Raw genomic sequence first — 15,464 nt, forward strand, 5'->3', positions numbered from 1 at the left:
CGTGAAGCCTGATTCTCTGCTATGACATGCAGACTGATTCTCTGCTGACATGAAGCCAGATTCTCTGTTACGGGACCTCTCTCCTCTGCCTGGGTGCTGGGCCTAAAAAATATGCCAATGGACTGTTGCAGTGGTGGCTGACGTGAAGCCTGATTCTCTGCTATGACATGCAGACTGATTCTCTGCTGACATGAAAACAGATTCTCTTTTACGGCACCTCTCTCCTCTGCCTGGGTGCTGGGCATAAGTATATGACAATGGACTGTTGCAGTGGTGGCTGACGTGAAGCCTGATTCTCTGCTATGGGACCTCTCTCCAATTGATATTGGTTAATTTTTATTTATTTTATTTTTATTTTAATTCCCTATCCACATTTGTTTGCAGGGGATTTACGTACATGTTGCTGCCTTTTGCAGCCCTCTAGCCCTTTCCTGGGCTGTTTCACAGCCTTTTTAGTGCCGAAAAGTTCGGGTCCCCATTGACTTCAATGGGGTTCGGGTTCGGGACGAAGTTCGGATCGGGTTCGGATCCCGAACTCGAACATTTCCGGGAAGTTCGGCCGAACTTCTCGAACCCGAACATCCAGGTGTCCGCTCAACTCTACTCCTAAGTCCTCTGCAGACCAACACCAAACACACACTGACAGTGTGTCTTTTAAATTAGCTTCCAGCTGGGTCGGGTGGTAACACAGGAGATGGAGTATGGGAGTGATCTTCCCACCCAAACTCTTCAGTCACTCCTAAATTCCGGACCCAAATTCCAGCTACCACCAACTCAGCAATCTAACATCACTGGTTGCCATTTACCTCTGGGATTTACATCACTGAGAGCAGCAGCCTCAGTGACACATACTTACCATCAATAACCTCACCCTTTGGATGCTTACACTGTGTATTAGTGGCAAAAGTAAAATATATTTGCCGTTCAGCGGTTCAGCTATATGTTCAGTGACATCAACACAAACACCCTCTCTCCTCTGTCGGGGGGCTCTTCTTGTATAAGCGTTTAATAGAACTGGTTCTGTAGACATCTATGTGGAATCAGCTGACGAAGGTGTAAAAGGAGTGCACTTCTTCTTGGCGCTAACATTGAATGGCACAGTGTTCTGCACCACTATAAAGGCTTTCTGCAGCCAGGAAATAGACGTTTTTTTTTCGCAATTCACTGCAAATAAATTCGAATCGAACCGAATATTTTTTTAAAATTCGGTGAAGAGGCTGAATCAAAATTTAGAAAATTTTTCTCATCTCTAATGGTCATGATTAAGACCTGACCGCCCTAAGGAGTCCAGACTGGATGGTATTGGTTGGCATACTGGCACTGGAATAAATAAAGGCTTCCATCTAATTAGTATTAAATTACATATCATAGTTTACAGCTGATGTAGGAATAAGTAAATGTAGGAATAAATAAATAAAACGGACACAGAATAAGTTTCTCTGCACTCTCCCTCTCCAATTTTCTTCTACTAATTGTTTTCAGCAACACTGTCCCTAGTGCATGAGCTCTTGCTACGTCTGTCTCTATGCTGAGCACACAGGACAATGGTGAAGACCGTGTGAGATTAAAGTTTTATAGGGCTGTGACATCATAGGGAATGGCTATCCGCGGTTTGGCTGGCAGCGCGGCATTATGGGTGATCTTGCGTTCCCGGGCTTCTTACTTTCATTATCACAGAAAGCAAATACCAAATAAAACGACTTTTAATACATATTATATAAAAAGAGGCCAATTTGAGCTATCAATGTATATCCCAACATAGCACTGCTATACCGATAATAAGTGATAAACTTGGCATCAGGGGCAAATAAGGGCTACATAGCAGGAAATCTTACCCTAGATAATGGCTCAGCCCAGAGGCACACCCGGATGGTGGATGCCCTTTGTTCTCATACCTAAGCCTAATATGCCCCTAGAAGCCCTAAAGAAATTGTGAAAAAAATAATGCCCTAAATCCCGATGCGTTTTCCCAAGTAGATTGATAAAGATTCATCAGGGAACAAAGAGGGCAATACAACATAAACAATTAATAAGATAATCATTTGTTAATGGAGACCGTACAGAGCAATATCTGAGTATATAAAATATGGAGCAATGACCTGATGCAAAAAGATACATGTGGGCTCCAAAAATTACCAATGTAGGCTATTTACAATCAGTTCCATGCAAAACCAATAACAAAGCGATACAATATAGCAAGGTCCATGTGGACCACTCACTTGCCCCAACTTCCTCATGATGTAAGGATCTCCATTGAGTAGGATAGCAGCTACTTGAAAACGTCCACATGTGGCAAAGATGGTAGAACCAAATGGAAAGTGGGGGAGGTTCCTCCTTCTCATGTTCCTCTGCCTCTTTTTCAACCAATACCCCAATTAACCAGTCTCCTTTTTTAACCAGGGGACCCCTCCCCCACAACCTCAGGAATCGCTCCAAGGTAGGGGAGGATTAGAATCTAATGATAACTTGCAGGCGATCAATCTCTTTACCCGTTATCTAAGTTATATAGAGATCGGTTTTATTACAGAAAGGTCTCTCTTTTGTTCCTACCACTGGCTTTAATAAATTTTTGTGGGTCAAGGAGCTTCACCTGTTCTCCAGGAAGCTAAAATGGCACAAGTTTATGAAGAACTCTAATAGACAGACTTGTGACCAATTAGCTATCTCAGCCAATGACTACCCAGACCTCAGACTCCTTATGGACCTGTGGGATGAGACCTCAAGGTGACCAGGTGAGGGTCCCTTTACTGACTTACGTCCAAGGAGTAACAAGTTGCCCCCTTGACTAACTCTGACCATGTTGATATTTTTCTCCAAATGGTTATTTCAGAAATAGAGACGATTGAACAACCAGAAATCAAATACCATAATCTTTCTAGACTCAAAATGGATGCATTGATGGGTTTGGAGAAGGATACTTCTATAGTTATCAAACCAAAGGGTGGTAACCTTGTTATCTTGGACCAGGATGTATATTGGCAGATGTGTAATGATCAGCTGTTGGACCGCAGTTGTTATAGTATTTTACCACAGGATTCAACAGAAATATTTGTTTCGGATTTGAAGTGTATTTTAGAAGAAGGGTTCTAAGTAAAGTGGAGTACCAGTTTATCTTGCCGAGTTCACCCCAGATAGCAATGTTTTATGGGCTCCCTAAGATCCATAAGGGGCTTTCCCCCCTTAAGGGATGCCCTATTGTGTCTGGGGTGAACTTGATGAAACAGAACTGTGATGTTTATATAGATAAGATTCTGAGACAGTTTGTATCTGCACTCCCCACTTTCACGTGGGACACAATGGACTATCTGCGCAAAATTGAGACTTTAACAGTTGATCCATCATGTTGTCTGGCGAGTATCAATGTCGAGTCACTGTATAGCTTAATCCCTCACACCAAAGCCATCTCTTGTGTGGCTTACTTCCTCAAGACACATGGGACACATTTTATGTCACATAATGCCTTTATGCTTAATTTACTTGAGTTTGTACTTACCCATAATTACAGGGAGTGCAGAATTATTAGGCAAGTTGTATTTTTGAGGATTAATTTTATTATTGAACAACAACCATGTTCTCAATGAACCCAAAAAGCTCATTAATATCAAAGCTGAATATTTTTGGAAGTCGTTTTTAGTTTGTTTTTAGTTTTAGCTATTTTAGGGGGATATCTGTGTGTGCAGGTGACTATTACTGTGCATAATTATTAGGCAACTTAACAAAAAACAAATATATACCCATTTCAATTATTTATTTTTACCAGTGAAACCAATATAACATCTCAACATTCACAAATATACATTTCTGACATTCAAAAACAAAACAAAAACAAATCAGTGACCAATATAGCCACCTTTCTTTGCAAGGACACTCAAAAGCCTGCCATCCATGGATTCTGTCAGTGTTTTGATCTGTTCAGCATCAACATTGCGTGCAGCAGCAACCACAGCCTCCCAGACACTGTTCAGAGAGGTGTACTGTTTTCCCTCCTTGTAAATCTCACATTTGATGATGGACCACAAGTTCTCAATGGGGTTCAGATCAGGTGAACAAGGAGGCCATGTCATTAGATTTTCTTCTTTTATACCCTTTCGTGCCAGCCACGCTGTGGAGTACTTGGACGCGTGTGATGGAGCATTGTCCTGCATGAAAATCATGTTTTTCTTGAAGGATGCAGACTTCTTCCTGTACCACTGCTTGAAGAAGGTGTCTTCCAGAAACTGGCAGTAGGACTGGGAGTTGAGCTTGACTCCATCCTCAACCCGAAAAAGCCCCACAAGCTCATCTTTGATGATACCAGCCCAAACCAGTACTCCACCTCCACCTTGCTGGCGTCTGAGTCGGACTGGAGCTCTCTGCCCTTTACCAATCCAGCCACGGGCCCATCCATCTGGCCCATCAAGACTCACTCTCATTTCATCAGTCCATAAAACCTTAGAAAAATCAGTCTTGAGATATTTCTTGGCCCAGTCTTGACGTTTCAGCTTGTGTGTCTTGTTCAGTGGTGGTCGTCTTTCAGCCTTTCTTACCTTGGCCATGTCTCTGAGTATTGCACACCTTGTGCTTTTGGGCACTCCAGTGATGTTGCAGCTCTGAAATATGGCCAAACTGGTGGCAAGTGGCATCTTGGCAGCTGGACATAGTAACATAGTACATAAGGCCGAAAAAAGACATTTGTCCATCCAGTTCGGCCTGTTATCCCGCAAGTTGATCCAGAGGAAGACCCCTCTCTAGTAGCTATAGCCTGTAATATTATTAAGCTCCAGAAATACGTCCATGGCCCTCTTGAATTCCTTTATTGTACTCACCATCACCACCTCCTCAGGCAGAGAGTTCCATATTCTCACTGCTCTTACCGTAAAGAATCCTTTTCTATGTTTGTGTACAAACCTTCTTTCCTCCAGGCGCAGAGGATGTCCCCTCGTCACAGTCACAGTCCTGGGGATAAATAGCTGATGGGATAGATCTCTGTACTGACCCTTGATATATTTATACATATTAATTAGATCTCCCCTCAGTCGTCTTTTTTCTAAAGTGAATAACTCTAATTTTGATAATCTTTCAGGGTACTGTAGTTGCCCCATTCCAGTTATTACTTTAGTTGCCCTCCTCTGGACCTTCTCCAGCTCTGCTATGTCTGCCTTGTTTACAGGAGCCCAGAACTGTACACAGTACTCCATGTGTGGTCTGACTAGCGATTTGTAAAGTGGTAGGACTATGTTCTTATCACGGGAATCTATGCCCCTTCTGATGCAACCCATTATCTTGTTGGCCTTGGCAGCAGCTGCCTGACACTGGTTTTTGCAGCTTAGTTTTCTGTTTATAAAAATTCCTAGATCCTTTTCCATGTCAGTGTTACCGAGTGTTTTACCATTTAGTATGTACGGTTGACTTGCATTTTTCCTTCCCATGTGCATAACTTTACATTTATCAGTGTTAAACCCCATCTGCCACTTATCTGCCCAAGCCTCCAGTCTATCCAGATCCCTCTGTAGTAGTATACTGTCCTCATCAGTGTAAATTACTTTACACAGTTTAGTGTCATCTGCGAAAATTGATACTTTACTATGCAAGCCTTCTACAAGATCATTAATAAATATATTGAAGAGAATAGGGCCCAATACTGACCCCTGAGGTACCCCACTAGTGACAGTGACCCAATCTGAGTGTGTACCGTTAATAACCACCCTCTGTTTTCTATCACTGAGCCAGTTACTTACCCACATACAGATGTTTTCTCCCAGTCCGAGCATTCTCATTTTATATACTAACCTTTTATGTGGTACAGTGTCAAATGCTTTGGAGAAGTCCAGATATACGACATCCATTGGACGCTTGACTTTTCTCAGTTCATGGGCAGTTATTTTGCGCCTTGGTTTTTCCACACGCTTCTTGCGACCCTGTTGACTATTTTGAATGAAACGCTTGATTGTTCGATGATCACGCTTCAGAAGCTTTGCAATTTTAAGAGTGCTGCATCCCTCTGCAAGATATCTCACTATTTTTGACTTTTCTGAGCCTGTCAAGTCCTTCTTTTGACCCATTTTGCCAAAGGAAAGGATATAGGGTGTTGATGTCATTAGACCACACCCCTTCTCATTACAGAGATGCACATCACCTAATATGCTTAATTGGTAGTAGGCTTTCGAGCCTATACAGCTTGGAGTAAGACAACATGCATAAAGAGGATGATGTGGTCAAAATACTCATTTGCCTAATAATTCTGCACTCCCTGTATTTTCTTTTTTACACAACGTTCTTCCACCAGCTCAGGGGAACCGCTATGGGGAGCCCCTTTGCCCCTACCTATGCAAATCTCTTCCTGGGATGGTGGGAGGACTGATGATCATACATGGTGAGTGACAAGATTATATTTTGGACACGTTACATTGATGACGCGTTCTTGGTCTGAAATGGTAATGCATCTGAGTTTAAGACGTTTATTGGTACCTTGAATAACAATGATATAGGATTGTCTTTTACCTTTGAATTCCATCCTGACACATTGACATTTTTGGACGTCAAAGTCATCAAACAATCTGATAGATTCACAACTATGATCTTCAGAAAATCTACCGCCACCAATAATTTAATACATTGGAACCGTTATCATCCTACTGTATTAAAAAGGGGTATCCCAAAGGCCCAATATCTTCGGATGCGAAGAACTTGTTCTGACCTGGAGAATTTTTTTTGTGAATCTCGGGGGTTACTTCGTAGATTCCAAGCGAGGTGTTACCCCACACATATTTTGAGGGAGGCATTTCTGCATGCAGAAATACAGGATAGAAACTGTTTGCTAGTCCTGAGAACATTTAGCCCTTCAAAAGCCAACATCATTAGAATAATCTCAACCTATGATGTAGCCAACAAAAGAATTAGAGACATTCTTAATAAATACTGGACAATTCTTATGATGGATCCTGACCTGTCAGAGGTACTTTCATCACGGCCTAGTAACACCTACAGAAGGGAAAGAAGCATAGGTGATCGCCTGGTGCTAGTTCCTAGTCATTATACACACCCAAGTCATCCCAGTACTTGGCTTGATTGCAACTCACAAGCCTCTAGGCACATAATAGTTCTAACCCCTCCCCAAACAGGTATTTAAACCCACATGTGGATGTTTTAAGGTACCGTAGCTGCTATCCTGCTCAATGGAGATCCTTACATCCTGAGGAAGTTGCCGCACGTGAGTGGTCCACATGGACCTTGCTATATTGTATCACCTTGGTAATTTTTGGAGCTGACATGTATCTTTTTGCATCAGGTCGGTGCTACATATTTTTTATGCTCAGGTATTGCTCTGTAAGGTCTCCATTAACAGATGATTATCTCATAAATTGTTTATGTTGTATTGCCCTCTTTGTCCCCGATAAACCTTTATCATATTGGGCTTAGGTACGAGGACAAAGGGCATCCACCATCAGGGTATGCCTCTGGGCTGAGCCATTATCTAGGGCACTGACAGGGTCAGATTTCCCGCTATGTAGCCCCTGATGCCAAGTGTATTACTCACTAGCTGATGACCTGGCATTGTTCGGGTATTTATTTATTGCAATTTTATAATAAATAACAGTGACTTTCACAATGGCTGCCCTTCAACGGTGACCACCCCTTTAAAAGTAACTTTCACAGTGGCCGCCCCTTTAATGGTGACCGCCCATTTAACAGTGACTTTCACAGTGGCCGCCCCTTTAATGGTGACTGCCCCTTTAACAGTGACTTTCACGGTGGATGTGCTCCTAACAGTGACTTCGGAGACCGCCCCTTTTACAGTGACTTTCACAATAGCCGCCCCTTTAACGGTGACCGCTTTTTTAACAGTGACTTTAACAGTGACCGCCCCTTTAACAGTGACTTTCACAATGGCTGCCCCTTTAACGGTGACTGCCCCTTTAACAGTGACTTTGGTGACTGCCCCTTAACAGTGACTTTCACAATAGCCGACTCTTTAACGGTGACCGCCTTTTTAACAGTGACTTTTATAGTGGCCGCCCCTTTAACGGTGACTGCCCCTTTAACAGTGACTTTCACGGTGGCTGCTCTTTTAACAGTGACTTTCACAGTGGCCGCCCCTTTAACGATGACTGCCCCTTTAACAGTGACCTCCACAGTGGCTGCACTTTTAACCATGACTTTCACACTCGCCTCCCCTTTAACAGTCACTGCCCCTTTAACAGTGAACTCCATGGTGCCTGCCCCTTTAACAGTGAACTCCATGGTGCCCACCCCTTTAACAGTGAACTCCACAGCGTCCGCCCCTTTAACAGGGAACTCCACAGTGCCTATCCTTTCAATAGTGGCCCCTGCCCCCCATGCATATAGCAGTATAGTTGTGCCGTCATACGTCATATGACTGAATATTTCAGGACCTGCAAACTGCTAAAACCTGTGATCTGTTGTTATGGCAACCTGAAGTAGGACCTGCAAGCTTCTATTGACTAATAAGGGACATATGACCGTGTAAATAGCAGTTAGGATTTAAGTGAAAGGCTAGCAGGCTTGTATTGGCTAATGCAGGTCATTTTTGGGGAATATCTCAGGAGCGGTAAGTCCAAGAGAGCTGGGACCCCCACAAGATTTCTTTCCAGGTAGCAAGGGATGTGTATACCAAGTTTCGTTGAAATGAATGGTTGCGTTTTTGAGTTTTCACGGAATATACACACACATATATACATACGTATGTCCTTTTTATATATATATAGATTATCGTTATAGCAGTGCTACGTTGGATTATACATTGATAGCCCAAATGAGGCTCTTTTTATATAATATGTATTAAAAGTTATCTTTAATTGGTTTTTGCTTTCTGTGATAATATTTAGATTTTTGCATGACCGACATATGTGATTATCTACAATTACGTTTTTTGTATTTTGCTTCTTACTTTCACTTTTCACGTGCAGCTGCCATTTTAGGAAAAACTGATTCATTACCACGAAGTGCGTGGAAATTCGGATACCCGATGAATCAGATTTTTCCTGAAATTCAGATCATAGTCAATTTACATTCATTGCAAATCAAAGTTTTCCTAAACTTTGGACCGAATTCCGCTTTGAATGCTTCGCACTGGTTCAACACTAGTCAATAAGTTTGATTCTAAATAACCTCTGCTTGATTTTACAATACTTGAATCTTAGAGTACATACAGTACATGGCTATACAATTACACTGTGTATGAGATGCATACTTAGAAAAAAGGACAGGATCTGAGAAGACCTTCCCAAAGCACATACCTGTGCACTGTGGTGTATTATAACTCCATCTTCCCTGATCGAGACAGGTAATTGTATCTTGTCCAACAAGCTGAAATCCTTCATGACAGCCATATGTTACAGTATCGTTGTAAAAATATTCTTCCATTTCGGGATCATACCATCCATTCTTTACATATGCAGGAGTAGGACATGTGTAAACTGGAATATATCAGATATAAGATAATAAAAAACATACATATTAAAACAATATTTTATTTCGATTAAAATATATTTTATCCCCTTAGTGACCAAACCTGTTTGGGCCTTTATGAACAAGCGTTTTTCTTCTTTTTTCATCGTCGCGTTACAAGAGCTATAACTTTTTCATTTTACCATCTATATAGCTTTATGAGGGCTTGTTTTTTGCGGGACAAGTTGAAGTTTTGAATGGCTCCATTTTGGGTACCCATAACTTTCTGATTAACTTTTATTAATTATTTCTGGGAGGGAGATGGGAAAAGCAGCAAAACTGCCACTGTGTTTTTACGTTATATATTTTTAAGGTGTCTATTTTTCGGTATAAATAACATAATATCTTTATTATCTGGGTCAGTACGATTACAGTGATACTGAAAACATATAGTATTTTTTTACCTTTTACTACTTTTTTGCACAAAACGTCCTTTTTTTATTTTTTTTTATAAATGTTTTTGCATTGCCGCTTCCCAAGACCCATAACTTCTATAGAGTTGTGTGAGGGCTTGATTTTTGCGGGAGGACTTGTATCTTTCATTGGTATCATTTTCGAGTAAATAACGCTTTTTGATCGCTGCTTATTACGATTTTTCGGTGGCAACTAAGAATAAATTAGCAATTTACGGGGTTCACCGTAAGGATTTATGGGATATTTATGTAGTCCGGGTCGTTAAAGACGCGGCAAAAACATGGGGGAAATTTCTTTCTGCAATTTTTTTCATTAAAAAGCGTATTTTCGATGGAAAAAAAACTTATTTTTTTAATGGATTTTTTTTAATGGCCCTCAAACAACTCTATAGAGCTGTCAGAATATGGCGATGTAAGGAAAATATTTTCCAGAGTGTTTTATGTTTTAAAGTGAGGAAAACATGAAGTGGTTAGCACTGGTGTCTTGCAGCACTGTCCTAGGTTTGAGTCCAATCAAGGACAACATCTCTATGGAGTATTTATGTTCTCCACATATTTTCATGGGTTTCCTCTGGGTACTCCATTTTATTTCCACACGCGTAAGACATACTGACAGGGAACTTAGATTTTGAACTCCTACGGGGGCAGTGAGGAATGCCAGCCATAGCAAATTTGAATTAATCCCTTTTTTCTCCCTCCTTTTTCTTTTCTTTTTCTACTCTTTTTTTTTTTCTTCTGTTCCCCATTCCTTTGTCTCATTTTTAAAAAATTATTTTTCACATATTACACTTGAGATTCAACTTCCTACCTATATTGCTGTGGATCTGAATATTTGTCTCATTGGTCATACAAGCTCCCGTGTTGAAGTGTATTGAAGAGTTCTCTATATACTCAATTTTTCTTCGTTTTCATTTTTGTTTGCACAGTAGGCGCACAATGAACATGGTAAAAACAAAACCCCCAAAACTCTGGCCAAATTTTTTTTTCAAAGAATTTTCCCATTTTAAAAAACAAGATATGATAAATTAAATGATGCCCTTAAATATTATTTGTCTGGCAAAAAAGCTATACAGCTATTTGAACAAAAATGGTAAAAATGTATCACTAATGAAAGTAAAAATAAAAAAAATGCAAAAAATAAAATTGACCTGAACATTAAGGGGTTAATGCTTAACAGAGTTTTTTTGTAATTGCATGTAATAAAAATATATTATACCTACTGAGTTATTCTCTGAAATCTAGCTGCGCCACTTGATGTTTGCATTTTTTCTAATTTCTCTGTCCTGCTCACTGAGATGGAAGCACATGCTCAGTTCCATCCTACAGTACAGTTCCGCATGCAAGTCAAAGGAAATCCCGGCAGCCGTCAGTTGCTATTCAAAGTGCTCTTTATTTTTCTGTCATAATATTATATCTTATGACGCGTTTCGGCACAGCCTTTTTTAACAAGGTTCTTGTTGACAAAGGCTATTGTGTCGAAACGCATCATAAGATATAATATTATGACAGAAAAATAAAGAGCACTTTGAATAGCAACTGACGGCTGCCGGGATTTCCTTTGAATGTCCCCTATGCTGACAGCTTGAAATAAAGCTAGCATAACAATTGGAGCAATGAATGGTGAGATCTCTGGATCCATATGAAGTACGGGCTAGTTCTGGCTTTGTTAGAAATTCTTTGTCATGTACTAGATTATGTATGATCTCATTTTTTTACATTATTCATGGGATAACCCTTTAACTTTCTCCTTTAATAGGACTTGGTTGGCCAAGTTATTAGGACCTCAGGATAGGTCATAAATATCAGATCAGCAAGGGTCCGACACATGGCACCCCCACAAATCAGCCGGTTGAAGAAGGCCAGTGCAGCCTTCCCTTTTTTGTTTACCTGCTTGCCGTCGCAACAGCAGCGGTGAGCAGGTGTAACTACATAGAAGTGAAAGGGACCTCTGCCGATCTGATATAAAACAAAAGTAACTTGGACAAGCCCTTTAAGGCTGTATTAGACCAGACGATTCTGCAGGCGATTGTCTGGAAGAAAGCGTTCCTTCCCGGCAATTTTCTGCTTGCTAGCGATCTCCTCCACAACATGGGGAGGAGTGATCATTATGCCATTGCTCGTCCTCATGCTTTTTAGTTATTTGCTGGCAGCTGATCATGATTAGACAGCACAATCTGCTGCTGGCAAATCATGATTTTTCAGCATGCTTAAAAATCATCATGATTGCCCAATGAATGGGTGCTTGCTCACTCATCAGAAAATTCGCTACTGTATTAGATAGCCAGATCATCTTTAAGAAGTGTTACTACGAGTGCTGATTAGCGATGATGTGGCAGAAAATCTTTATCTGCCCTGATTCATTTCTTAAAAGATCTTATAGATTGTAAGCTCTCGGAGACAGCGTCCTCTCTTACTTGTCTGTAGCTTGTCTTGCTCATTCTTGTTTTTATTATGTATGTATACCCCTATACAGATCTACAGCGCCATGGAGTCAATGGTGCTTTAACAATAAATAATAATAATCTTTATAGCAGGTAGATCTTTGTTTTACAGATGCAAAGATTCAAAATCCCTGCACAGAAGCGTATTATACACACTATTCACACATTGAATTCAATAATGACATAGTATACATTGAGTCCCTTCTAGTGGTAGCTGCCAAAACCACAATTTGACCATTATAAGGAAGGGGGGAGGCATTTAATTATCTTAGTTGCACCATCTTGTGTAATTGTTTGTGTTCTTTTTGTATAAATATCATGGTCTAGTATACTGTTGGTTTGTGCTAGATTATTTGGACTCTATGCCTAGTACAGCACTTTTAAAAATTTCTAAACAAAATGGGCATAGCCCAATTTAAAAATCCACAAATGAGAAAAAGAAAATCACATCTCTCGACACATGACCTGCTTTAAAAAGGGCTGTATTTGTAGTGATGTACTTTGTGATGTGTAACTTTTTACATGTTATAGAGGCACATGAAAAGCTTTAGTTGGTGGGAGTCTGGATGCTGATACACCTACTGTACAGGAGCAGAGGTACTTTGTGAGCCTATTGGCTCCTCGTGTGTCTACATGAGCTCTCCACATCATTTTTAATTTTAATTTTGCAAGTAGATATATAGTGACGTATTCTAATGAATGAAACTTAGCCCACTCTTCACATGACTTCAAATCACACCTTTTTATATCAAAAGGAGAGCGTGATCCTAACAAACAGGCATGGGAAAGCATTTCCTAACATGTCTGTAGGTAAGGCTTCCTCTCACATTTGTTTAGAGATCTGGTACGTTTAATTAAAAGAAGATAAATGGAAGATGGAACTCCCAAGTGCCATGTTAAAGGGCTTTTCTGAGACATTGATACTGATGACGTATCCTCAGGATCCTGACACCCAGGACCCCTGCTGATGAGCTGTTTTGAGTAGACAGCTAATGCCAGATACCTTCTTTGTGCTCACCAAGCACAGCACCGTACATTTATAGCGGATGTGCTAGGTATCACGCTCAGCCCCATAGAAGTCAAAGCGTGATACCAAGCACAGACGCTATAGAATGTATGGCACTGTGCTTGGCAAGCTGTGAGAAGGCTGCAGTGCTCACAGGCAAGAGTTGTGAGTGTCGGACCCCCACCAATCGCATACTGATTTATTTATTTTTTCAACATATTTTTTTGGGGCGTATAACAGTAAATTATATAAAGGTATTGCCTGGATCAGTTTACATGCTAGCACAATCAACAAAAATATTTGGTAATTTAAATACTGACCCCTTATATGCTGGTTTACTTTTAACTTTATTAAAATATTATACTTACTACTGAATAAAAAAAATATATACACATTACTTACTTTTACAGAACTCAGATATTTTTGACCATGTGAAGTTTCCCAAACAAGTTATAGAATTTGTGTAGCCGTAAACCTGATAATATCCAGGTCTGCATACGTATTGAAGAGTTGTGCCAGTAAAGAAAGTTTTTATGTTCTGATACTGGGAATACAATTGAGCAGAAAGAAGGTCAGGTGGAGCATCACAAATACCTGGTGAAAAAAGAGCAGATTATTCAAAAGCTCAAAGTAAAAATCATTGTTAAACCTATTTAAGGTATGCCAGCCATACAAAACAGTAAATAATAAAACTTCTCTAGCTTTGGCGGCAAATACTTAATCACTGTTATATGCTGTTTTCATGCTTTCTGGTCCATTGGCACATACTGGTTCACCTTTACTATTGTAAGGGACCCTAGACCTTGTAGTAAAGTGTGCCACAATTTAGTGCCAATTGACACATCAAGTTTTCCAGAAATCCACTGTGTCTAGCCAGTCAAGAGGATGTGACTTACTGGAAATTAAGCAATGCCCTTTGGGAAAGAGGCATGGCTCAAGATGTGACATTTTGTTCCAAAATTGCCCCATAATTCGGACATTAAATTTTCTCACAAATAAAGGCAGCCAATATTTGGAATTAAGTTAGTCAAAGTTTATACTCGTGCACCATATATATCATCCAGCCTGAGCCACTGTGATAGGCACCGAGCTAGCCTGTTTAAATGTATTATGAGTTCAGTGGTGGAAATGATACAAAGTTGCAAATCCTCAATTCCTAAACTGCAGTCATGTAGTTAAAGGGATTCCCGTGTTTGCCCCGGGGTTTATGCCATTGAGCTGAGTTGAGCTATCTTACCATATATCTGAATACTTCACTGTACTAGTGACCAGTATAATGTATACCACTATATCACGTCCGATCTTGGGGATGTTAAGCAGAGAGACACAGGAAACGATTTAGTACTGAAGACATTGGGGGATATTTGCCAACCTATTTACGCTACTTTTTGTGGCGTAAATAGGTCCAAATTTTGTTGCACGCCAATTGAGCAGCAAAATGTGCAACATACCACCTTTATGCCACTTTTCAGAAGTGAAAAGAAAAGGGGGCGTGATGTGGGTGGAGAGCGGGTGGCACTGCAAGTCTTCCACATTTATCTTTCTTCAAGCCAGTTTTCTGGCGTGAAAAAAAGACTTAAGTCTACAGCATATGGTCTTATTAAATGTCCCCCATGTGTTTTAATTTATATCTGTAAAAGACGCAGTGTAAAATCCCTTTTGATTTTGTTGCCCCTGGGAATTAAGTTGTATGGTGGCCCAGTGATGCAATGTCCAGTTTTGAGTACAGATAGGTTTCTATGGGATTCAAATATAAAAGCATCTGTAGTATACTGAAGTAGACTGTTCTGTCCCAGCTAATAGCGCTCATTTTAAATTCATTACTGTAATCTGTGATATATTTATCCACTATACTTAGTGTACTTTGCTGCCATCTAGTGGCCATTGTTATATTTGGTTTTATGTAAGTTATCTATGTTACAATTTATTATGTCATTCATCTTGTAACTCCTCTTCTGTGAGGTCACATCCTGTGTCACGCAGAGCTGGAGAGAACATTTTCCTTTGACCTCTAACATCATTTTTCAGTGTACCTTCAAATAAATACCATAAGGCGTATTCATTGCAAGCAAGCTGCATTTCTAACTTGATGATCCCTACTAGCGACTGTCCACAAAGTATATCACATTCTTGAGTAACTTTGATATCAGTAATGCC

At 40.3% G+C, this 15,464-nt stretch overlaps 1 protein-coding gene across 2 annotated transcripts in view; it reads right to left on the bottom strand.

Annotated features, from left to right (window-relative positions):
• Nucleotides 1-15,464, bottom strand: part of LOC122932627 (complement receptor type 1-like) — a 284,179-nt gene that overhangs the window by 34,395 nt on the left and 234,320 nt on the right. For both annotated transcript variants that reach the window (XM_044287148.1, XM_044287147.1), the window contains 2 exons: nucleotides 13,710-13,901; nucleotides 9,237-9,416 (listed from right to left, as the gene is read on the bottom strand). In XM_044287148.1, the coding sequence (XP_044143083.1) occupies nucleotides 9,237-9,416; nucleotides 13,710-13,901 (372 nt within the window). The remainder of the gene's footprint in view (nucleotides 1-9,236; nucleotides 9,417-13,709; nucleotides 13,902-15,464) is intronic.

Source organism: Bufo gargarizans, chromosome 3, assembly GCF_014858855.1.
Source record: "Bufo gargarizans isolate SCDJY-AF-19 chromosome 3, ASM1485885v1, whole genome shotgun sequence".
Lineage (NCBI taxonomy): Eukaryota > Metazoa > Chordata > Amphibia > Anura > Bufonidae > Bufo > Bufo gargarizans.